Raw genomic sequence first — 24216 nt, forward strand, 5'->3', positions numbered from 1 at the left:
TATGACTCATGGTGAGGTGCCTGAGGATTGGCGGAATGCGTGCATAATGCCATTGTACAAAGGCAAAGGGGATAAGAGTGAGTGCTCAAATTACAGAGGTATAAGTTTGTTGAGTATTCCTGGTAAATTATATGGGAGGGTATTGATTGAGAGGGTGAAGGCATGTACAGAGCATCAGATTGGGGAAGAGCAGTGTGGTTTCAGAAGAGGTAGAGGATGTGTGGATCAGGTGTTTGCTTTGAAGAATGTATGTGAGAAATACTTAGAAAAGCAAATGGATTTGTATGTAGCATTTATGGATCTGGAGAAGGCATATGATAGAGTTGATAGAGATGCTCTGTGGAAGGTATTAAGAATATATGGTGTGGGAGAAAAGTTGTTAGAAGCAGTGAAAAGTTTTTATGGAGGATGTAAGGCATGTGTACGTGTAGGAAGAGAGGAAAGTGATTGGTTCTCAGTGAATGTAGGTTTGCGGCAGGGGTGTGTGATGTCTCCATGGTTGTTTAATTTTTTTATGGATGGGGTTGTTAGGGAGGTAAATGCAAGAGTTTTGGAAAGAGGGGCAAGTATGAAGTCTGTTGGGGATGAGAGAGCTTGGGAAGTGAGTCAGTTGTTGTTCGCTGATGATACAGCGCTGGTGGCTGATTCATGTGAGAAACTGCAGAAGCTGGTGACTGAGTTTGGTAAAGTGTGTGGAAGAAGAAAGTTAAGAGTAAATGTGAATAAGAGCAAGGTTATTAGGTACAGTAGGGTTGAGGGTCAAGTCAATTGGGAGGTGAGTTTGAATGGAGAAAAACTGGAGGAAGTGAAGTGTTTTAGATATCTGGGAGTGGATCTGGCAGCGGATGGAACCATGGAAGCGGAAGTGGATCATAGGGTGGGGGAGGGGGCGAAAATTCTGGGGGCCTTGAAGAATGTGTGGAAGTCGAGAACATTATCTCGGAATGCAAAAATGGGTATGTTTGAAGGAATAGTGGTTCCAACAATGTTGTATGGTTGCGAGGCGTGGGCTATGGATAGATTTGTGCGTAGGAGGATGGAGGTGCTGGAAATGAGATGTTTGAGGACAATGTGTGGTGTGAGGTGGTTTGATCGAGTGAGTAACGTAAGGGTAAGAGAGATGTGTGGAAATAAAAAGAGTGTGGTTGAGAGAGCAGAAGAGGGTGTTTTGAAGTGGTTTGGGCACATGGAGAGAATGAGTGAGGAAAGATTGACCAAGAGAATATATGTGTCGGAGGTGGAGGGAACGAGGAGAAGAGGGAGACCAAATTGGAGGTGGAAAGATGGAGTGAAAAAGATTTTGTGTGATCGGGGCCTGAACATGCAGGAGGGTGAAAGGAGGGCAAGGAATAGAATGAATTGGAGCGATGTGGTATACCGGGGTTGACGTGCTGTCAGTGGATTGAATCAAGGCATGTGAAGCGTCTGGGGTAAACCATGGAAAGCTGTGTAGGTATGTATATTTGCGTGTGTGGACGTATGTATATACATGTGTATGGGGGGGGGCGGTTGGGCCATTTTTTTCGTCTGTTTCCTTGCGCTACCTCGCAAACGCGGGAGACAGCGACAAAGTATAATAAAAAAAAAAATATATGTATATATTTTTCTTCTTTTCTTTCATACTATTCGCCATTTCCCGCATTAGCAAGGTAGCGTTAAGAACAGAGGACTGGGCCTCTGAGGGAATATCCTCACCTGGCCTCATTCTCTGTTCCTTCTTTTGGAAAATTAAAAAAAAAACGAGAGGGGAGGATTTCCAGTCCCCCGCTCCCTCCCCTTTTAGTCGCCTTCTACGACATGCAGGGAATACGTGGGAAGTATTCTTTCTCCCCTATCCCCAGGGATATATATATATATATATATATATATATTTTTTTTTTTTTTTTGCTTTGTCGCTGTCTCCCGCGTTTGCGAGGTAGCGCAAGGAAACAGACGAAAGAAATGGCCCAACCCACCCCCATAAACATGTATATACATACGTCCACACATGCAAATATACATACCTACACAGCTTTCCATGGTTTACCCCAGACGCTTCACATGCCTTGATTCAATCCACTGACAGCACGTCAACCCCGGTATACCACATTGATCCAATTCACTCTATTCCTTGCCCTCCTTTCACCCTCCTGCATGTTCAGGCCCCGATCACACAAAATCTTTTTCACTTCATCTTTCCACATCCAATTTGGTCTCCCTCTTCTCCTCGTTCCCTCCACCTCCGACACATATATCCTCTTGGTCAATCTTTCCTCACTCATTCTCTCCATGTGCCCAAACCATTTCAAAACACCCTCTTCTGCTCTCTCAACCACACTCTTTTTATTTCCACACATCTCTCTTACCCTTACGTTACTTACTCGATCAAACCACCTCACACCACACATTGTCCTCAAACATCTCATTTCCAGCACATCCATCCTCCTGCGCACAACTCTATCCATAGCCCACGCCTCGCAACCATACAACATTGTTGGAACCACTATTCCTTCAAACATACCCATTTTTGCTTTCCGAGATAATGTTCTCGACTTCCACACATTCTTCAAGGCTCCCAGAATTTTCGCCCCCTCCCCCACCCTATGATCCACTTCCGCTTCCATGGTTCCATCCGCTGCCAGATCCACACCCAGATATCTAAAACACTTCACTTCCTCCAGTTTTTCTCCATTTAAACTCACCTCCCAATTGACTTGACCCTCAACCCTACTGTACCTAATAACCTTGCTCTTATTCACATTTACTCTTAACTTTCTTCTTTCACACACTTTACCAAACTCAGTCACCAGCTTCTGTAGTTTCTCACATGAATCAGCCACCAGCGCTGTATCATCAGCGAACAACAACTGACTCACTTCCCAAGCTCTCTCATCCCCAACAGACTTCATACTTGCCCCTCTTTCCAAAACTCTTGCATTTACCTCCCTAACAACCCCATCCATAAACAAATTAAACAACCATGGAGACATAACACACCCCTGCTGCAAACCTACATTCACTGAGAACCAATCACTTTCCTCTCTTCCTACACGTACACACGTACATATACATAAGTATACTTATGTAAGTAGGAGAGATGGCCAGAGAGCGTTATTGGATTACGTGTTAATTGACAGGCGCGCGAAAGAGACACTTTTGGATGTTAATGTGCTGAGAGGTGCAACTGGAGGGATGTCTGATCATTATCTTGTGGAGGCTAAGGTGAAGATTTGTATGGGTTTTCAGAAAAGAAGAGTGAATGTTGGGGTGAAGAGGGTGGTGAGAGTAAGTGAGCTTGGGAAGGAGACTTGTGTGAGGAAGTACCAGGAGAGACTGAGTACAGAATGGAAAAAGGTGAGAACAATGGAAGTAAGGGGAGTGGGGGAGGAATGGGATGTATTTAGGGAATCAGTGATGGATTGTGCAAAAGATGCTTGTGGCATGAGAAGAGTGGGAGGTGGGTTGATTAGAAAGGGTAGTGAGTGGTGGGATGAAGAAGTAAGAGTATTAGTGAAAGAGAAGAGAGAGGCATTTGGACGATTTTTGCAGGGAAAAAAATGCAATTGAGTGGGAGACGTATAAAAGAAAGAGACAGGAGGTCAAGAGAAAGGTGCAAGAGGTGAAAAAAAAGGCAAATGAGAGTTGGGGTGAGAGAGTATCATTAAATTTTAGGGAGAATAAAAAGATGTTCTGGAAGGAGGTAAATAAAGTGCGTAAGACAAGGGAGCAAATGGGAACTTCAGTGAAGGGCGCAAATGGGGAGGTGATAACAAGTAGTGGTGTTGTGAGAAGGAGATGGAGTGAGTATTTTGAAGGTTTGTTGAATGTGTTTGATGATAGAGTGGCAGATATAGGGTGTTTTGGTCGAGGTGGTGTGCAAAGTGAGAGGGTTAGGGAAAATGATTTGGTAAACAGAGAAGAGGTAGTAAAAGCTTTGCGGAAGATGAAAGGCGGCAAGGCAGCAGGTTTGAATGGTATTGCAGTGGAATTTATTAAAAAAGGGGGTGACTGTATTGTTGACTGGTTGGTAAGGTTATTTAATGTATGTATGACTCATGGTGAGGTGCCTGAGGATTGGCGGAATGCGTGCATAGTGCCATTGTACAAAGGCAAAGGGGATAAGAGTGAGTGCTCCAATTACAGAGGTATAAGTTTGTTGAGTATTCCTGGTAAATTATATGGGAGGGTATTGATTGAGAGGGTGAAGGCATGTACAGAGCATCAGATTGGGGAAGAGCAGTGTGGTTTCAGAAGTGGTAGAGGATGTGTGGATCAGGTGTTTGCTTTGAAGAATGTATGTGAGAAATACTTAGAAAAGCAAATGGATTTGTATGTAGCATTTATGGATCTGGAGAAGGCATATGATAGAGTTGATAGAGATGCTCTGTGGAAGGTATTAAGAATATATGGTGTGGGAGGCAAGTTGTTAGAAGCAGTGAAAAGTTTTTATGGAGGATGTAAGGCATGTGTACGTGTAGGAAGAGAGGAAAGTGATTGGTTCTCAGTGAATGTAGGTTTGCGGCAGGGGTGTGTGATGTCTCCATGGTTGTTTAATTTGTTTATGGATGGGGTTGTTCTTAATGCTACCTCGCTATCGCAGGAAATGGCGAATAGTATGAAAGAAAGAAAGAATATATATATATATATATATATATATATATATATATATATATATATATATATATATATATATATATATATATATATATTTTCTTTCTTTCTTTCATACTATTCGCCATTTCCTGCGATAGCGAGGTAGCGTTAAGAACAGAGGACCGGGCCTTTGAGGGAATATCCTCACCTGGCCCCCTTCTCTGTTCCTTCTTTTAGAAAATAAAAAAAAAAAAAAAAAATGAGGGGAGGATTTCCAGCCCCCCCCACTCCCTTCCCTTTTAGTCGCCTTCTACGACATGCAGGGAATATGTGGGAATATATATGTATATATATATATATATATATATATATATATATATATATATATATATATATTTTTTTTTTTTTTTTTTTTTTATACTTTGTCGCTGTCTCCCGCGTTTGCGAGGTAGCGCAAGGAAACAGACGAAAGAAATGGCCCAACCCCCCCCCCCACCATACACATGTACATACACACGTCCACACACGCAAATATACATACCTACACAGCTTTCCATGGTTTACCCCAGACGCTTCACATGCCTTGCTTCAATCCACTGACAGCACGTCAACCCCTGTATACCACATGACTCCAATTCACTCTATTTCTTGCCCTCCTTTCACCCTCCTGCATGTTCAGGCCCCGATCACACAAAATCTTTTTCACTCCATCTTTCCACCTCCAATTTGGTCTCCCTCTTCTCCTCGTTCCCTCCACCTCCGACACATATATCCTCTTGGTCAATCTCTCCTCACTCATTCTCTCCATGTGCCCAAACCATTTCAAAACACCCTCTTCTGCTCTCTCAACCACGCTCTTTTTATTTCCACACATCTCTCTTACCCTTACGTTACTTACTCGATCAAACCACCTCACACCACACATTGTCCTCAAACATCTCATTTCCAGCACATCCATCCTCCTGCGCACATCTCTATCCATAGCCCACGCCTCGCAACCATACAACATTGTTGGAACCACTATTCCCTCAAACATACCCATTTTTGCTTTCCGAGATAGTGTTCTCGACTTCCACACATTTTTCAAGGCTCCCAAAATTTTCGCCCCCTCCCCCACCCTATGATCCACTTCCGCTTCCATGGTTCCATCCGCTGACAGATCCACTCCCAGATATCTAAAACACTTCACTTCCTCCAGTTTTTCTCCATTCAAACTCATCTCCCAATTGACTTGACCCTCACCCCTACTGTATATATATATATATATATATAAGCTGGTGACTGAGTTTGGTAAAGTGTGTGGAAGAAGAAAGTTAAGAGTAAATGTGAATAAGAGCAAGGTTATTAGGTACAGTAGGGTTGAGGGTCAAGTCAATTGGGAGGTGAGTTTGAATGGAGAAAAACTGGAGGAAGTGAAGTGTTTTAGATATCTGGGAGTGGATCTGTCAGCGGATGGAACCATGGAAGCGGAAGTGGATCATAGGGTGGGGGAGGGGGCGAAAATTTTGGGAGCCTTGAAAAATGTGTGGAAGTCGAGAACATTATCTCGGAAAGCAAAAATGGGTATGTTTGAAGGAATAGTGGTTCCAACAATGTTGTATGGTTGCGAGGCGTGGGCTATGGATAGAGTTGTGCGCAGGAGGATGGATGTGCTGGAAATGAGATGTTTGAGGACAATGTGTGGTGTGAGGTGGTTTGATCGAGTAAGTAACGTAAGGGTAAGAGAGATGTGTGGAAATAAAAAGAGCGTGGTTGAGAGAGCAGAAGAGGGTGTTTTGAAATGGTTTGGGCACATGGAGAGAATGAGTGAGGAAAGATTGACCAAGAGGATATATGTGTCGGAGGTGGAGGGAACGAGGAGAAGAGGGAGACCAAATTGGAGGTGGAAAGATGGAGTGAAAAAGATTTTGTGTGATCGGGGCCTGAACATGCAGGAGGGTGAAAGGAGGGCAAGGAATAGAGTGAATTGGAGCGATGTGGTATACCGGGGTTGACGTGCTGTCAGTGGATTGAATCAAGGCATGTGAAGCGTCTGGGGTAAACCATGGAAAGCTGTGTAGGTATGTATATTTGCGTGTGTGGACGTGTGTATGTACGTGTGTATGGGGGTTGGGCCATTTCTTTCGTCTGTTTCCTCGCGCTACCTCGCAAACGCGGGAGACAGCGACAAAGTATAAAAAAAAAAAAAAAAAAAAAATATATATATATATATATATATATCTTTCTTTCTTTCAAACTATTCGCCATTTCCCGCATTAGCGAGGTAGCGTTAAGAACAGAGGACTGGGCCTTGAGGGAATACCCTCACCTGGCCCAATTCTCTGTTCCTTCTTTTGGAAAATTAAAAAAAAAAAAAAAAAACGAGAGGGGAGGATTTCCAGCCCCCCGCTCCCTCCCCTTTTAGTCGCCTTCTATGACACGCAGGGAATATGTGGGAAGTATTCTTTCTCCCCTATCCCCAGGGATATATATATATATATATATATATATATATATATATATATATATATATATATATATATATATATATATATGTCTCCATGGTTGTTTAATTTATTTATGGATGGGGTTGTTAGGGAGGTGAATGCAAGAGTTTTGGAAAGAGGGGCAAGTATGAAGTCTGTTGTGGATGAGAGAGCTTGGGAAGTGAGTCAGTTGTTGTTCGCTGATGATACAGCGCTGGTGGCTGATTCTTGTGAGAAACTGCAGAAGCTGGTGACTGAGTTTGATAAAGTGTGTGAAAGAAGAAAGCTGAGAGTAAATGTGAATAAGAGCAAGGTTATTAGGTACAGTAGGGTTGAGGGACAAGTCAATTGGGAGGTAAGTTTGAATGGAGAAAACCTGGAGGAAGTGAAGTGTTTTAGATGTCTGGGAGTGGACTCAGTAGCGGATGAAATCATTGAAGTGGAAGTGAATCATAGGGTGGGGAAGGGGCGAATGTTCTGGGAGCGTTGAAAAATGTTTGGAAGTCAAGAGCGTTATCTTGGAAAGCAAAAATGGGCATATTTGAAGGAATAGTGGTTCCAACAATGTTATATGGTTGCGAGATGTGGGCTATAGATAGAGTTGTGCGCAGGAGGGTAGATGTGCTTTAAATGAGATATTTGATGACAGTATGTAGTGTGAGGTGGTTGTATCAAGTAAATAATGAAAGGGTAAGAGAGATGTGTGGCAATAAAAAGAGTGTGGTTGAGAGAGCAAAAGAGGGTGTTTTGAAATGGTTTGGTCACATGGAGAGAATGAGTGAGGAAAGATTGACCAAGAAGATATATGTGTCAGAGGTGGAGGGAACAAGGAGAAGTAGGAGACCAAATTGGAGGTGAAAAGATGGAGTGAAAAAGATTTTGAGTGGTTGGGGCCTGAACATGCAGGAGGGTGAAAGGCGTGCAAGGAATAGAGTGAATTGGAACGATGTGGTATACCGGGGTTGACGTGCTGTCAGTGGATTGAACCAGGGCATGTGAAGCGTCTGGGGTAAACCATGGAAAGTTCTATGGGGCCTGGATGTGGAAAGGGAGCTGTCGTTTCGGTGCATTATTACATGACAGCTAGAGACTGAGTGTGAATGAATGAGGCCTTTGTTGTCTTTTCCTATCAGTACCTCGCGCACATGAGGGGGTAGGGGGTTGCTATTTCATGTGTGGCTGGGTGGTGATGGGAATGAATAAAGGCAGACAATATGAATTATGTACATGTGTGTATATGTATATGTCTGTGTATATATATGTATACTTTGAGATGTATAGGTATGTATATGTGCATGTGTGGATGTGTATGTATATACATGTGTATATGAGTGGGTTGGGCCATTCTTTCGTCTGTTTCCGTGTGCTACCTCGCTGACGCGGGAGACAATGACAAAGTATAATAAATGTAATAAAAATATGTCCCAACATGCATGAAAGAACTGTTCACTGTTCATGTCATCGATCTGTTTTTTAAAACCTAAAGGTTGTGATCATGTTACCCCTCACTTCTTTCTTCTATGATGGGCAAATTTATTGCAGGCAAAGAGCATCATATTGCTGATTCCTCATCTCTCATTCTTTTTTCAATTTTAAAGGGTCATTCATTCACCACATTCATTACATACTTACCTTTTTCATTTCATTCCGTGTGCTACCTCGCTGATGCAGGAGACAATGACAAAGTATAATAAATGTAATAAAATTATGTCCCAACATGCTTGAAAGAACTGTCACTGTCCATGTCATCGATCTGTTTTTTAGAACCTAAAGGTTGTGATCATGTCACCCCTCACTTCTTTCTTCTATGATGGGCAAATTTATTGCAGGCAAAGAGCATCATATTGCTGATTCCTCATCTCTCATTCTTTTTTCAGTTTTAAAGGGTCATTCATTCACCACATTTGTTACATACTTACCTTTTTCATTTCATTCCAATGAAACTGTTAATATTTCATACATAATGAAGATGTGCATGTGCTCTTCTGAAGTGGATGAATTTTGTCTTAGTTCTTGTCAAAAGAGAAATATTTCATAATTTTCTCCGATTTTTTTTGTCATTGTTGATACATCTTATACTTTTGTTTGCGTTTATCCGAATATTGGCATATTTGTTGCAAACACAGAGTTGATGTGCATATGTAGAATGGTAGTAGGGAGTGCATTTTAGTATTGCTTTCTTTATCCTCATGTGCAACTTTGCTGTTATGTATTGTTTTCCACGCTTCCAAATGCTAGATATTCACATATTCAAATATATGAAAACCCATGCAGAATTTGTTAACATATTGGCCTTTGACACATGAACTATGCAGAAATGATTGGTGACCACAATGTTATGAGAGAGTTTGTGCATTGTATGTCCAAGTTTTTGCTCATAATTCAGATTTGCAGAAACAGAATTTCCTCTAAATATATTGATTGCTTCGCTTTGCAGTTGTCTCATGGCTTAAGGACAAAGGTAGGTTTTTATAGTTATGTAACGCTAGTATCCCTTTTGTTGGGCTCCTACAACTTCAAGGCTACACTCCACATGGGAACAGGGTAAAGTGGGCCTCTTTAGGGCAGGAAAATCCTTGGCAACACTATACTCCTTTCCTGCACCTGATGATGATTCAGCCTTGTCCAACTATTTAACTGTCTGTGTATCTGTATCTCTGATGCTTATTCCCTCCAGGATTTCCCTCAAAGGGGCCTTTCAAAAAGAGCAAGTCTCTCTAACTGAACTCCACTGCTGCCTCTTAGCTTTTAGTGCCTCACCCTTATCAGGCCACTGGAAGTGGGCAACTCTAATGTAGTTTCCAGAGGCTCCTACCTAATGTTCCATCCTATCACTTCTACATAATCCTTTTGTCTGATGTTTCCACCAACTGCTTCTACTTAATGTTTCTACCAACTGCTTCTACTTAATGTTTCTGCCTAATACTTCTGCCCAGTGGCCATGCCTACTATTTCTATCGATTGCTCCTACCCCTTTTCCCAGAAGGCAGAGCTACTGCTTAGTGCTCACCCGAGGAAAAACTAGTGTCACACAAACTGAGTTTTGTGACTTACTTGTTGTCAAGTGTTATGTGCAACAAGGAGAGATTGCATGTTTGTAGACAGAATGCCAGCATTCCATATATCGATGAGACTGAAAGAAAAGACAGCTATTTGGGTCAGAGGATTGCTGCTTGACAACCACTGAAGTGCTGGCTCACTACACACCCATTACTAACCCTCTAGATATCCAGCATGTAGTACCTGTAATTTTCCTCCTTAATCAGTGGTTGCTGACCAATGACTGTGGCTTATCCAACCACTTCAGAGGTAACTTCTCTTGTGACGTTATCTCTTGCAGGTGGAGTTCAGGAATATATATATATTTTTTTTTTCTTTGCTTTGTCGCTGTCTCCCGCATTTGCGAGGTAGCGCAAGGAAACAGACGAAAGAAATGGCCCGACCCACCCCCATACACATGTATATACATACGTTCACACACGAAAATATACATACCTACACAGCTTTCCATGGTTTACCCCAGACGCTCCACATGCCCTGATTCAATCCACTGACAGCACGTCAACCCCGGTATACCACATCGATCCAATTCACTCTATTCCTTGCTCTCCTTTCACCCTCGTGCATGTTCAGGCCCCGATCACACAAAATCTTTTTCATTCCATCTTTCCACCTCCAATTTGGTCTCCCACTTCTCCTCGTTCCCTCCACCTCCGACACATATATCCTCTTGGTCAATCTTTCCTCACTCATTCTCTCCATGTGCCCAAACCATTTCAAAACACCCTCTTCTGCTCTCTCAACCATGCTCTTTTTATTTCCACACATCTCTCTTACTCTTACGTTACTTACTCGATCAAACCACCTCACACCACACATTGTCCTCAAACATCTCATTTCCAGCACATCCATCCTCCTGCGCACAACTCTATCCATAGCCCATGCCTCGCAACCATACAACATTGTTGGAACCACTATTCCTTCAAACATACCCATTTTTGCTTTCCGAGATAATGTTCTCGACTTCCAAACATTCTTCAAGTCTCCCAGGATTTTCACCCCCTCCCCCACCCTATGATCCACTTCCGCTTCCATGGTTCCATCCGCTGCCAGATCCACTCCCAGATGTCTAAAAAACACTTTACTTCCTCCAGTTTTGCTCCATTCAAACTTACCTCCCAAGTGACTTGACCCTCAACCCTACTGTACCTAATAACCTTGCTCTTATTCACATTTACTCTTAACTTTCTTCTTTCACACACTTTACCAAACTCAGTCACCAGCTTCTGCAGTTTCTCACATGAATCAGCCACCAGTGCTGTATCATCAGTGAACAACAACTGACTCACTTCCCAAGCTCTCTCATCCCCAACAGACTTCATACTTGCCCCTCTTTCCAAAACTCTTGCATTCACCTCCCTAACAATATATATATATATATATATATATATATATATATATGTATATTTTTTTTTTGCTTTGTTGCTGTCTCCCGTGTTTGCGAGGTAGCGCAAGGAAACAGATGAAAGAAATGGCCCAACCCACCCCCATACACATGTATATACATACGTCCACACACGCAAATATACATACCTACACAGCTTTCCATGGTTTACCCCAGACGCTTCACATGCCTTGATTCAATCCACTGACAGCACGTCAACCCCGGTATACCACATCGCTCCAATTCACTCTATTCCTTGCCCTCCTTTCACCCTCCAGCATGTTCAGGCCCTGATCACACAAAATCTTTTTCACTCCATCTTTCCACCTCCAATTTGGTCTCCCTCTTCTCCTCGTTCCCTCCACCTCCGACACATATATCCTCTTGGTCAATCTTTCCTCACTCATTCTCTCCATGTGCCCAAACCACTTCAAAACACCCTCTTCTGCTCTCTCAACCACGCTCTTTTTATTTCCACACATCTCTCTTACCCTTACGTTACTCACTCGATCAAACCACCTCACACCACACATTGTCCTCAAACATCTCATTTCCAGCACATCCATCCTCCTGTGCACAACTCTATCCATAGCCCACGCCTCGCAACCATACAACTTTGTTGGAACCACTATTCCTTCAAACATACCCATTTTTGCTTTCCGAGATAATGTTCTCGACTTCCACACATTCTTCAAGGCCCCCAGAATTTTCGCCCCCTCCCCCACCCTATGATCCACTTCCGCTTCCATGGTTCCATCCGCTGCCAGATCCACTCCCAGATATCTAAAACACTTCACTTCCTCCAGTTTTTCTCCATTCAAATTTACCTCCCAATTACTTGACCCCCAACCCTACTTACCTAAAAACCTTTCCCTTAAATTTAAATTTACCCCTTAACTTCTTTTTCCCACAATTTTACCAAACTCAGTCACCAGCTTCCCGATTTCTCACATAAACACCACCAGCGCGGGGATCTCAGCGAACAACAACAAACCACCCCCAAGCTTTCTCAACCCCAACAACTTCATTTTTTCCCCCTTTCCCCAAAACTTTTTGCTTTTTACCCCCCTAACAACCCCATCCTTAAAAAAATTTAAAAACAACCTTTGGAGAAAACCAACCCCCTGCCCAAACCTACATCACGAGAACCAATAAACTTTCCTCTCTTCCTACACTACACGCCTTACATTCCTCGAAAAAACTTTTCCCCCTTTTCCCAAACAATTTTCCCAAACCCACACCAAATACCCTTAATACCTTCCACAAGCATTTTCTATAAACCTATCAAAACCCTTTCTCCAGATCCAAAAAAATGCTACTTTCAAATCCATTTGCTTTTCTAATTTTTTCCCCACAAAACTTTTTTCAAAGAAAACACCTGCCCCACACTTCCTTACCACTTCTAAACCCCACCCCGGGCTCTTCCCCAACTATTCTTCCCCGGGCCTTTCACCCTCTAAATCAAAACCCCCCATTTAATTTCCCCGGGAAATTCCAACAAATTTTAACTCTGAAATTTACACTCACTCTTTCCCCTTTGGGCCTTTGTACAAGGGCACTACCCATGCATTCCCCCAACCTCAAAACCTCCCCAAATTATCATACAAACTTTAAAAAAAACCCTTTCCCAACCCCGCAAAAATTTCACCCAACCCCCTTTTTTGAAAAAATTCCACTCAATATCCTTCCAAACCCTCCTCCCCGGGTTTTTTCCATCTTCCCAAAGTTTTTACTAACCCTCTTCTCTTTTACCAAATTTTTTTCCCCAACCCTTTTACTTTGCACCCCAAACCTTTGAAAAAAAACACCCAAAAATCCCCACTACTATCATTAAAACACTTTCCCCAAAAAACCCTTAAAAAATTACCACCCCATCCCCTTTCCACATCACCCCTTGTTTTCACCCCCCCATTTGCCCCGCACAAAATTTTCCCAAATTTCCCCCTTTCCCCCAAAAACGAAACTTTTTTTACCCCCTTCCAAACATTTTTTTAAAATTTTTCCCCCCCTAAAAAATTTAAAAAATTTTTTTAAATTTTAAAAAAAATTTTTTTTTAAAAAAATTTGCCTTTTTTTCCAACCCCCTTTTAATTGAATTTTTGGAAAAAATTTTTTATAAAAAGGGGAAGTAAATTGGGGGAAAAAGCAAAGGGTTTTGGAAAACGGGCCGGTTGAAGGAAAATAGCAAATTTTTTAAAATTTTAAGGGTTTAAAAAATAAAAACCCAAAAAAGGAAGGAAGTAAAGGTTTTAAAAAAAAACGGGGAAAAGGGGTTTTAATCGGGGGAAGCAGGATGGAACCAGAAGGGGAAGTAAAATCATGGGGTGGGGGGGGCAAAAACCCGGGGCCCTTGAAGAATTTTGGGGGAAAGTCGAGAACATTACCCCCGGAAACCAAAAAGGGGATTTTAAAGGGAAAGGGGTTCCAAAAAATTTTTGAAAGGGGTTGCGGGGCGGGGGCTTTGGAAAGAGTTTGCCCAGGAGGTATGTGCTGGAAATAAAGGTTTGAAACAATGTGTGGGAGGGGGGTTTTGTCAAATAATAACAAAAGGGAAAAGAGTTTTTTGGAAATAAAAAGAGCGGGGGTTGAAAAGGGGCAAAAAGGTGTTTTAGTGGTTTGGCACAGGGAAAGAGAATAAATGGGGAAAGTTAAACCAAAAATATTTTGTGTGGATTTTGGGGGGAACCCGGGGGGAAAAAGGGAGCCCCAAATTGGGGGGGGAAAAGGGATTTAAAAAAGATTTTGTGTGTTTTGGGGCCTGAACAGGCAGGAGGGTGAAAGGAGGCAAGGAATAAATAAAATTGGGACGATGGGTTAATCGGGTTGACGTCCCTGTCATTGGTTTAAACCCGGGGCTGTGAAGCGCGGGGTAAACCATGGAAAGCTGTGTAGGAAAAGTATTTTTTCCTTTGTGGCCCAAAGGGTTTATACTTTTTAAAGGGGGGGGGGGCCATTTCTTTTGCCCTGTTTCCTTCCCTCCCTTTTGAAAAAACCGGGAACACGAAAAAGAAAAAAAAAAAATTAAAAATAAATATTTTTTTTTTTTTTTCTTTAAAAAAAAATAACCCCCCTTTTTCCCTTGTCTCCCCCCTTGAAAAAAAATTTAACCCGCAAAAAACCCAAAAAAGGTTTTTTTTGAAAGAAATGGCCCCCCCCCCCCATACAAAAAAAAGGTTTTACATCAATTTTCCAAAAACCCAAACCAAATTTTTACAATACCCACAAAAAGTTTCCATGGTTTACCCCAACGCTTCACATCCTTTTTCAATCCCCCGACAGCACTTAAACCCCGAATACCACATCGCCCCAAATTCCTCAAATTCCCTTGCCCTTTTTTCACCCTCCTGCTTTTTAAACCCCACAAAAAAACCCTTTTTCACTCCATCTTTCCACCCCTTTTGGGGTCCCCCCTTTTTCCCTTCCCTCCACCTCCGACACATATATCTCTTTGGTCAATCTTTCCTCACTCATTCTCTCCATTGCCCAACCATTCAAAACACCCTCTTCTCCTCTCAACCACGCCTTTTTATTTCCACACATCTCTCTTACCTTACTTACTTACTCGATTCAACCACCCACACCACACATTGTCCTCAACATCTCATTCCGCACATCCACCTCCTGCGCACAACTCTACCCATACCCAGCCTCGCAAAACCATACAACATTGTTGAACCACTATTCCTTCAAACATTACCCTTTTTGCTTTCCAGATAATGTTCTCACTTCCACACTTTTTCAAGGCCCCCAGAATTTTCGCCCCCCCCCCAACCCTTATCCACTTCCGCTTCCCTGGTTCCATCCGCTGCCATATCACTCCCAGATACCCAAACACTTCCCCTTCCTCCATTCTCCTTCAAAATACCTCCCAATACTCCCTCAACCCTACTGTACTAATAACCTTTTCTTTTCACTTTTACTCTTAACTTTCTTCTTCCACACACTTTACCCTACTAAGTCACCAGCTTCTGCATTTCTCACATTAATCGCACCAGGCTGTTTCATCACGAACAACAACCTCACTTTCCCCAAGCTCTCCCCTTCCCCAAAAATTTTATACTTTCCCTCTTTCCAAAACTTTCATTTACCTCCCTTAAAAACCCATCTTATAAACAATTAACAAACCCTGGGACATCACCACCCCTCCGCAAAACCCACATTCACTGAAAAAACCAAACCTTCCTCCTCCTACACGTACACAACTTACTTTCCCCATAAAAATTTTACTCTTCTAACAACTTCCTCCCCACCCATATATCCTTAATACCTTTCCCCAGAGCATCTCTAACAACCTTTTCTAAATGCCTTTCAATCCATAAATTTTACATTTCAAATCCATTTGCTTTTCTAGTATTTCACAACATTCTTCAAACAACACCTGATCCACACTCCTCTACCCTTTTTGAACCACCCCTCTTTCCCAATCTATGCTCTTACATCCCTTCCCCTCTCAATCATAATACCCTCTTAATTTTAATTACCAGGAATTACCTTTTCCACTAAACTTACCTCTGTAATTGGCTCCACCCTTATCCCCTTTGCCTTGGACATGGCACTATCATGCCTTCCCCCATCCCAACTACCATGATCATTACATACATTAAATTCTTTCCAACCAGTCACATTACAGTCACCCCTTTTTAAAAATTTCCACTGCAATACCCATCCAAACCTGCTCTTGCCGCTTTCATCTCCCCCAAAGCTTTCACTTACCTCTTTTTTTTTACCAAATCTTTCCCTCCCCCTCCCTTTGCACACCACCTCGACCAAAACCCTTATCTGCCACTAAAATCATCAAAAACTTTTCAACAAACCTTAAAAAATATCATTTTCCATCCCCTTCTAAACATCACCCTACTTTTTTTTAACCCCCCATTTGCCCCCCTTCCCACTAAAATTTTCCCCCTTTTTGCCCCCGGGGGTCTTTCGCACTTTTTTTTTACCCCTTTCCAGAACATCTTTTTATTCCCCAAAAATTTAATGAAAACCCCTCTCACCCCAACTCCCCAATTTGCCCTTTTTTTCCCCCTCTTGCCCTTTTCCTTCTTATATATATAAGAGTAAAGGGAATAAGGAAAGGTTTATTGGGGTCCCAGTGGGGTTTGAAAAGTAAGTTTTTTGGGGGTAAGTTTGAATGGAAAAACTGGGGGAAAGTAAAGTGTTTTAGGTATCTGGGAGTGGATTTGGAAGCGGATGGAACCAGGGGGAAGGGAAGGGGATCATGGGTGGGGGGGGGGCAAAAAAATTCCTTTGGGACCCTTTGGGAAGAAAGTGGGGAAAGTCGAAAAACTTTAAAATCTCGGAAAGAAAAAAAGGGTATTTTTGAAGGAATAGGGGGTTCAAAAAATGTTGTAGGGTTTTAAAGGGCGGGGGGCTATGGATGGGTTTTTTTTTGTGCGCAGGAGGATGGATGGGGCGGAAAAAGAGATGTTGGGGGACAATGTGGGGGTTGTAGGGGGGTTGATCAAAATTAAGAAACAAAAAGGGTAAAGAGATTTTTGGGAAATAAAAAGAGCTGGTTGAGAGAGCAAAAAAAGGGTGTTTTGAAAGGGTTTCCGGGCACATGGAGAGAATAAATTTGGGGGAAAGGGTTTTGACCAAGAGGATATATGGGGTAAGAGGTGGAGGGAACGAGGGGGGAAGGGGGGAGACCAAATTGGATTTTGGAAAGATGGAGTGAAAAAAGATTTTGTGTGATGGGGGCCTGAACAGGGCAGGAGGGTGAAAGGAGGGCGGGAAATTTGAGTAAATTGGGTCAAATTGTGGTTTAGGGGGGTTTACGTGCTGTCAGTGGATTGAATCAGGGCGTTTTTGAAGCGTTTTGGGGGGAAACCATTTTTAAAGCGTTTGGTTTTGTATAATTTGCGTGTGTGGACGTATGTTATAATGTTAAGGGGGGGGGGTTGGGGGCCCTTTCTTTTGTCTGTTTTCCCTTTCGATACCCTTTAAAAACCGGGGGGAAAACAGGACAAAGCAAAAAAAAATAAAAAATATTTTTTTTTTTTTTTTTTTTTACTTTGTCCCCTGTCTCCCGCGTTTGGGGATTTGCGCAAAGGGAACAGAGAAAAGAAAAGGCCCCCCCCCCATAACTTTTACATACACAAGTCCACCACGCAAATATACATACCCACCAGCTTTTTTCCCTGGTTTACCCCCAAAGCTTCACATGCCTTGATTCAATCCACTGACTCCGTTTAACCCCTGTATACCACCATCGCTCCAAAATTTACCCCTTTTCCTTGCCCTCCCTTTCCCCCTTCCTGCTGGTTTTAGGGCCCCCATCACACAAAAATTTTTTTTCACTCCAACTTTCCCCTCCAATTTGGTCTCCCCCTTCTCCTCTTTTCCCCCCCCCCTCCCCACATATAACCCCTTGGTCAACTTTCCCCCACTCCTTTTTCTCCATGTGCCCAAAACCTTTTTAAAACACCCCTTCTGCCTCTCCAAACCCCGCTCTTTTTATTTCCCCCACTTTCTCTTACCCCTTTGTTACTTACTCGATCAAACCAATCAAACCAACATTTTTCCCCAAAAATCCATTTCCCGCACATCCATCCTCCCGCGCACATCTCTATCCCTAGCCCACCCTCGCAACCTTTCAAATTGCTGGAACCAATTTTTTTCAAAAAAAACCCATTTTTGCTTTGAGATAATGTTCTCGATTCCAAAACATTTTTTTAAGGCTCCCAAAATTTTTTTGCCCCCCCCCCCCACCCATGACCCCTTCCCCTTTCCCTGGTTCCATCCGCTGACAGATCCCCTCCCGATATCTAAAACACTTTTAAAATCCCCCAGTTTTTCTTCATTTAAACTCAACCCCCCAAATTTACTTGGGGCCCCCCCCCTACTGTAAACCTTTAAAAACCTTGCTTTTTATTCACATTTAAATCTTAACTTTTTTCTTCCACACACTTTAAACCCAAAAACGTCACCAGCTTTTGCGTTTCTCACAAAGGGAAACAGCACCGGCTGTTTCCTCAGCGAAAAACCCAAATTACCTCACTTCCCCAACTCTTCCCGTTTCCCCCAAAAGCTTAAAACTTGCCCCCCCCTTTCCCGGGCTCTTGCATTTTCCAACCCCCCCAACCCCATCCCCTAAACAAATTAAAAAACCCTGGGGGACCCTCACACCCCCTGCCGCAAACCTTTAAAATTCACTGAGAAAACCCAAACAAATTTCCCCTCCCTTTCCCACACGTACAAAAATGCCCTTTCTTTTCCCATAAAAAAATTTTCAAATGTTCTAACCCCTTGCCCCCCACACCATTATTTTAATAACCCTTACCAGAGCATCTCTATAAACCCTTTCATATGCCTTCCCCAAGATCCATAAATGCCTTTACAAAAATCCTTTGGGCTTTTCAAAAAGTTTTTCTCACAAAATTTTTCTTAAAAAGCAAACACCTGATCCACAATCCCTACCCCCTTCTAAAACCCCCAAATGTTTTCCCCAATCTGATGCCTGTACATGCCTTCCCCCCTTCAATCAATCCCCCCTTTATAATTTCCCAAGGAATCCCAAAAAACAAACTTATCCCTCTGTAATTTGAGCACTCCTTTTAAACCCTTTGCCTTTGTAAAAGGGGCCCACTATGCACGCATTCCCCCCCAAATTCCTAAAGGCACCTCCCCAGGGTCATCATACTTAAAATTTAATTTTCCCAAAACCGGGCCAACAATACAGTCCCCCCCTTTTTTAAAAACCCCATTTGCAATACCATCCAAACCTGCTGCCTTCCCGGCTTTCTTTCTTCCGCAAAGCTTTTACTACCTCTTCTCTGTTCCCAAAATTCTTTTTTCCCAAAAACCCCCTCTCACTTTGCACCCAAACCCTATTTTTTAAAAAATATATTATATATATATATATATATATTTTATATAAAAATATTTTTCTTTTCTTTTTTTTCAAACTATTCGTTTTTTCCCCCCGCGTTAGCGAGGAAAAAAGGTTTTTAAAAAAAACCCCCCCCCCCAGAAGGACTAGGGGGCCTTTGGGAGGGAATATCCTAACCGGGCCCCCCTTCTCTTTCCTTTTTTTTGGGAAAAAATTAAAAAAAAAAAAACGAGAGGGGAAGATTTCCCCCCCCCCGCTCCCCCCCCTTTTTTGGCCCCTTTCCTTACAAACCCCGCAGGGAATACGTGGGAAAGTTTTCCCTTTTTTCCCCTATCCCCGGGGATAATTATATATATATATTTTATATTTATAAAATAAAAATTGTTTTTTTTTTTTGGTAAACAGAGAAGAGGTGGAAAAATTTTTGGGGGAAGATGAAAGCCGGAAAAAGGCAGCGGGTTTTTGGAGGGTATTCCCGGGGAAATTTTTTTTAAAAAAAGGGGGTTGACTGTTTTGGGTTGACTGGTTGGGTAAGGTTTTTTTAAAATGAATTGTTTGACCAGGGTGAGGGGCCAAAAAAATTGGGGGAAATTTGCTTTGCATAGTGCCATTGTAAAAGGGAAAAGGGGAAAATGAGGGGCTCAAATTACAGAGGAAATTAAGTTTTGTTGAGTATTCCGGGGGTAAATTGAAAGGGGGGGTTTTTTTGGGAGGGGGTTTGAAGGCATGTACAAAAAGCAAGTTTGGGGGGAAGGCGTGGGGGTTTCGGGAAGTGGTAGGGATGTGTGGACCCGGTGTTTGCTTTGAAGAATGTTTGTGAGAAATATTTTGAAAAGCAAATGGTTTGTATTAGCTTTTAATGGATTTTGGGAAAAGGGGCCCCTTAAATTGAGTTGATAGAGATGCTCGGGAAAAAAAGGTTTTAAAAAATATATGGGGGTTTGGGGCAATTTTTAAAAGGGCAGTGAAAAGTTTTTATGGGGAATTTAAGGCATGTGAAACGGGGTGGGGAAAGAGGGAAAGGTTTGGGTTTCAGTGAATGTGGTTTTTGCGGCAGGGGTGTGTGATGTCTCCATGGTTTTTTTAATTTTTTAGGGGGGGGGGTTGTAAGGGAGGTAAATGCAAGATCCTGGAAAGGGGGGCAAGTATAAGTCTGTTGGGGATAGAGAGGCCCTTGGGGAAATGAGTCATTTTTTGTTGCTGAGATTTCAGCCCCCTGGGGGCTGATTCATGTGAGGGAAAAGGGAGAAAACTGGTGACTGAGTTTGGGAAAGTGTGTGGAAGAAGAAAGTTGAGAGTAAATGTGAATAAAGCAAGGGGTTTTTAGGTACAGTAGGGGTGAGGGGGAAGTCAATTTGGGGGGTGAGTTTTAATGGAAAAAAAACTTGGGGGAAGTGAAGTGGGTTTTTAAAAATTGGGAGTGGGTCTGTCAGGGAAAGGGGAAAAAAAGGGAAACGGAAGTGGTTTATAGGGTGGGGGGGGGGCAAAAAATTTGGGGGGGCCTTGAAAAAATGTGTGGAAGTTTTGGAAAAATTATTCGGGGAAAACAAAAAAAAGGGGAAGTTTTTAGGGAATAGTGGTTTCCCAAAAATGTTGATGGTTGGAGGCGTGGGGTATGGGTAGAGGGGTGCGCAGGAGGATGGATTCTGGGAAAAGGTGTTTGAGGACAAGTTTTTGGTTTAGGTGGTTTGATGAGTAATAACGTTAAGGGTAAGAGAGATTTTGGGGAAATAAAAAGAGCCCTGGTTTGGGGGAGCAGGGAAAAGGGTGTTTTTAAATGGGTTTTGGGACCTGGAGAGAAAAAGTGAGGGGATTGGGCCCAAAAGGAAATATGTTTTCGGAAAGGGGGAGGGGAAAGGGAGAAGAGGGAGACCAAATTGGAGTGGAAAGATGGAGTGAAAAAGATTTTGTTTTGATCGGGGCCCGAAAAAGCAGGGGGTGAAAGGAGGGCAAGGAATAGGGGGTGAATTGGGGGGTCATGTGGTATACGGGTTGAGTGGGTTTTCAGGGGTTTAATCAAGGCATGTGAAAAAGCTGGGGGAAACCCGGAAAACTTTGTAGGTAAGTATATTTTCGTGTGTGGGGGAGGTGTAATGTTCCTGTGTAAGGGGGGGGGGGGGGGGGGCATTTTTTCGTCTGTTTCCTTTGGGTACCTCGCAAAAGGGGGAAGGGCCGGACAAAATATAAAAAAAAAAAAAAAAAAAAAAAATTTTATAAAAATTTATATATATATTGGGCACATGGAGAGGAAAGGGGGGTGAGGAAAGTTTTACCCAAAAGGATTTTTGTGTGGGGTGGGGGAACGGGAGAAGTGGGAGACCAAATTGGGGGTAGGAAAGATGGGAGTGAAAAAGATTTTTTAGGGGAATTTGGGGCCTGAAAAATGCGGAGGGTGAAAAGGGGGCAAAGGAAAAGAGTCAATTGGATCGTTTTGGTATACGGGGGCCCCGTGCTGTCAATTTGGTTTAATTTAGGGAAAGTGAAACCCTCTGGGGTAAACCATGGGGAAAATTCTTTGGGGCCTGGATGTGGGGAAAAGGGGGTTGGTTTTGGGCATTATTTCAGGGCACAAAAGGGCTGGGTGTGAAACGAATTGGGTTTTTTGTTGTCTTTTCCCAGCGCTACCTCGCTTACCCCCCGAGCCCGGGGGGAAAGGGGGGTGTTTTTTTTCCCGGGGTTTTGGTGAGGGGGGTGGGGTTGGAAAATAAAGGAGATAGTATGAATTTTTGTAAATTTTTTTATTTTGTTTAAGTTCCCGTGGGGTGGGAAATTATGTATAAAATTGAGATGTATGGTTTTATAATTTACGTGTTTTGTTAAATTTTAAAGTGGGATGTGGGGGGTTTGGGCCATTTTTTGTCTTTTTTTCCCTTTCGTGAGGAAATACCCCGGGACACTGGGTAAAGAAGGAAAAAGGGTAGGGGAAAAATGGAAAATAAGGGGAAGGGGGGGGAGGAATGGGTTTTGGGATTTAGGGAATCAGTGATGGTTTTCCCCAAAAGGTTTGGGATGGGAGTGGGGGGGTGGGTTGATTAAAAAAGGGGAGTGAGTGGTGGGATGAAGAAGTAAGAGTATTGTGAAAGGAAAGAGAAGGAATTTTTTTCGAATTTTTTCAGGGAAAAAAAAGAAATTGAGTGGGGGGATGTATAAAAAAAGAGACGGGGTCAAGGAAAGGTTTAAAGAGGTGAAAAAAAAAAACAAATAAGGGTTTAAAGGGGAGAGAGTTCATTAAATTTTAGGGAGAAAAAAAAGATGTTCGGAAGGAGGGTTTAAAAAAAGTGCGTAAGACAAGGAAAAAATAGGAACCCTTCAGTGAAAAGGGGGCCCAAAAAGGGGGGGTTTTTAAAATAGTGGTGTTTTGAGAAGGAGATGGGGGGTGAGTATTTTTAGGTTTGTTGAAAGTGTTTGATGGGTTGAGTGCAGAAATAGGGTTTTTGGTCGAGGTGGTGTGAAAAAGTGGGGAGGGGTTTTTGGGAAAAAGAGTTTGGGAAAAGAGGGAAAAGGTAAGGGGAAAGCTTTTCGGGGAAAATGAAAGCCGGCCCCAAAGGGAGCAGGGGTTTTGGGTGGTATTTCAGTTGGGAAAATTTAAAATTTAAAAAAGGGGGGGACTGTATTTTTTTGACTGGTTGGTAAAGGGTTTTTTTAATGGGAGGGATTAATCATGGTGAGGTGCCTGGGATTGGGGGGAAAAGCAGGAATTTTGTGCCATTGTAAAAAAGGCAAAGGGGGGAAGGTTGAGTGCTAAATTACAGGGTATAAGTTTTTTTTGGAATTCCTGGCAAATTATTGGGAGGGTTAAATTATGAGAGGGGGAAGGCATGTACAGAGCATCAGAGGGGGGGAAGGGGCCCGTTTTTGGTTTTAGAAGTGGTTTGGGGTGGTGGATCAGGTGTTTGGGTTTGAAAAATGTATGTGAAAAAATACTTAAAAAAAGCAAATGGGTTTGTATGTACATTTATGGAAACCCGGAGAAGTTTTGATAGAGTTGATAGAGAAAGCTCTGTGGAAGGTATTAAAATAAAATGGTGTGGGGGGGCAAAGTTGTTAGAAGCATGGGAAAAATTTTTTAATCGAGGGTGTAAGGCATGTTTAAAAGAGGAAGAGAGGAAATGTTGGTTTTTCAGTTTAATTAGGTTTTTCGGCAGGGGGTGTGTGATTTTCTCCATGGTTGTTTAATTTGTTTAAGGATTTTGGGGTTTTTTAGGGAGGTGGGAAAGAAGAGTTTTTTGGGAAAAAGGGGGAAAAAAGAAGTTGTTGGGGATGAGAGAGCTTTTGGGGAAATGAGTCGTTGTTTTTTCGCTGATGGGTAAAAGCGTGGTGGCCCGATTCATGTGAGAAACTGCAGAAGGCCCGGTGACGGGGTTTTTGGGAAAGTTTTGGGGAAAAAAAAAAAGTTAAAGGGAAAAGTTAATAAGAAACAAGGTTATTAGGTTTCAAAATAAAGGGTTTTTTGGGGCCCAAATTCCCAAATTTGGGAAAAATGGTTTTTGAATTTGGGGGGAAAAACTGGAGGAAGGGGAAGGGGTTTTTTGGGTAACTGGGGGTGGATCTTTGGGAGCGGATGGAAAACCCGGAAGCGAAAATGGGAACCCTAAGGGTGGGGGAGGGGGGGGGGAAAAATTCTGGGGAGCCTTGAAGAAAAGGGGTGGGGAAATCCCAGAAAATTATCTCGGAAAGCCCAAAAAAGGGTTTTGTTTTTAAGGAATGTGGTTTCCCAAAAATTTTTGTTTTGGTTGCGGGGGGCGTGGCTATGGAAGAGTTTTTGCGCAGGAGGGGGGGATGTGGGGTGGAAAATTTAATGTTTGAGGAAAAATTTTGTGGTGTAGGTGGGGTTTGTTTGGGTAAGTAAAAGTAAGGGGAAAAAGAAAATTGTGTGGGGAAAAAAAAAGAGCGTGGTTTTA

The 24216-nt window shown here is 42.6% G+C and overlaps 1 protein-coding gene across 6 annotated transcripts in view; it reads left to right on the forward strand.

Moving 5' to 3' along the window:
• LOC139765613 (uncharacterized) overlaps positions 1 to 24216 on the forward strand; it is a 244706-nt gene that overhangs the window by 126188 nt on the left and 94302 nt on the right. For 5 of the 6 annotated variants that reach the window (XM_071693272.1, XM_071693275.1, XM_071693271.1 and 2 more), the window contains one exon: positions 9475 to 9498. The exons of the other annotated variant lie outside the window; for it this stretch is intronic. In XM_071693272.1, coding sequence (XP_071549373.1) covers positions 9475 to 9498 — 24 coding nt within the window. The remainder of the gene's footprint in view (positions 1 to 9474; positions 9499 to 24216) is intronic. 6 annotated transcript variants of the gene reach the window in all.

Source organism: Panulirus ornatus, chromosome 55 (genome assembly GCF_036320965.1).
Source record: "Panulirus ornatus isolate Po-2019 chromosome 55, ASM3632096v1, whole genome shotgun sequence".
NCBI classification, from domain to species: Eukaryota; Metazoa; Arthropoda; class Malacostraca; order Decapoda; family Palinuridae; genus Panulirus; species Panulirus ornatus.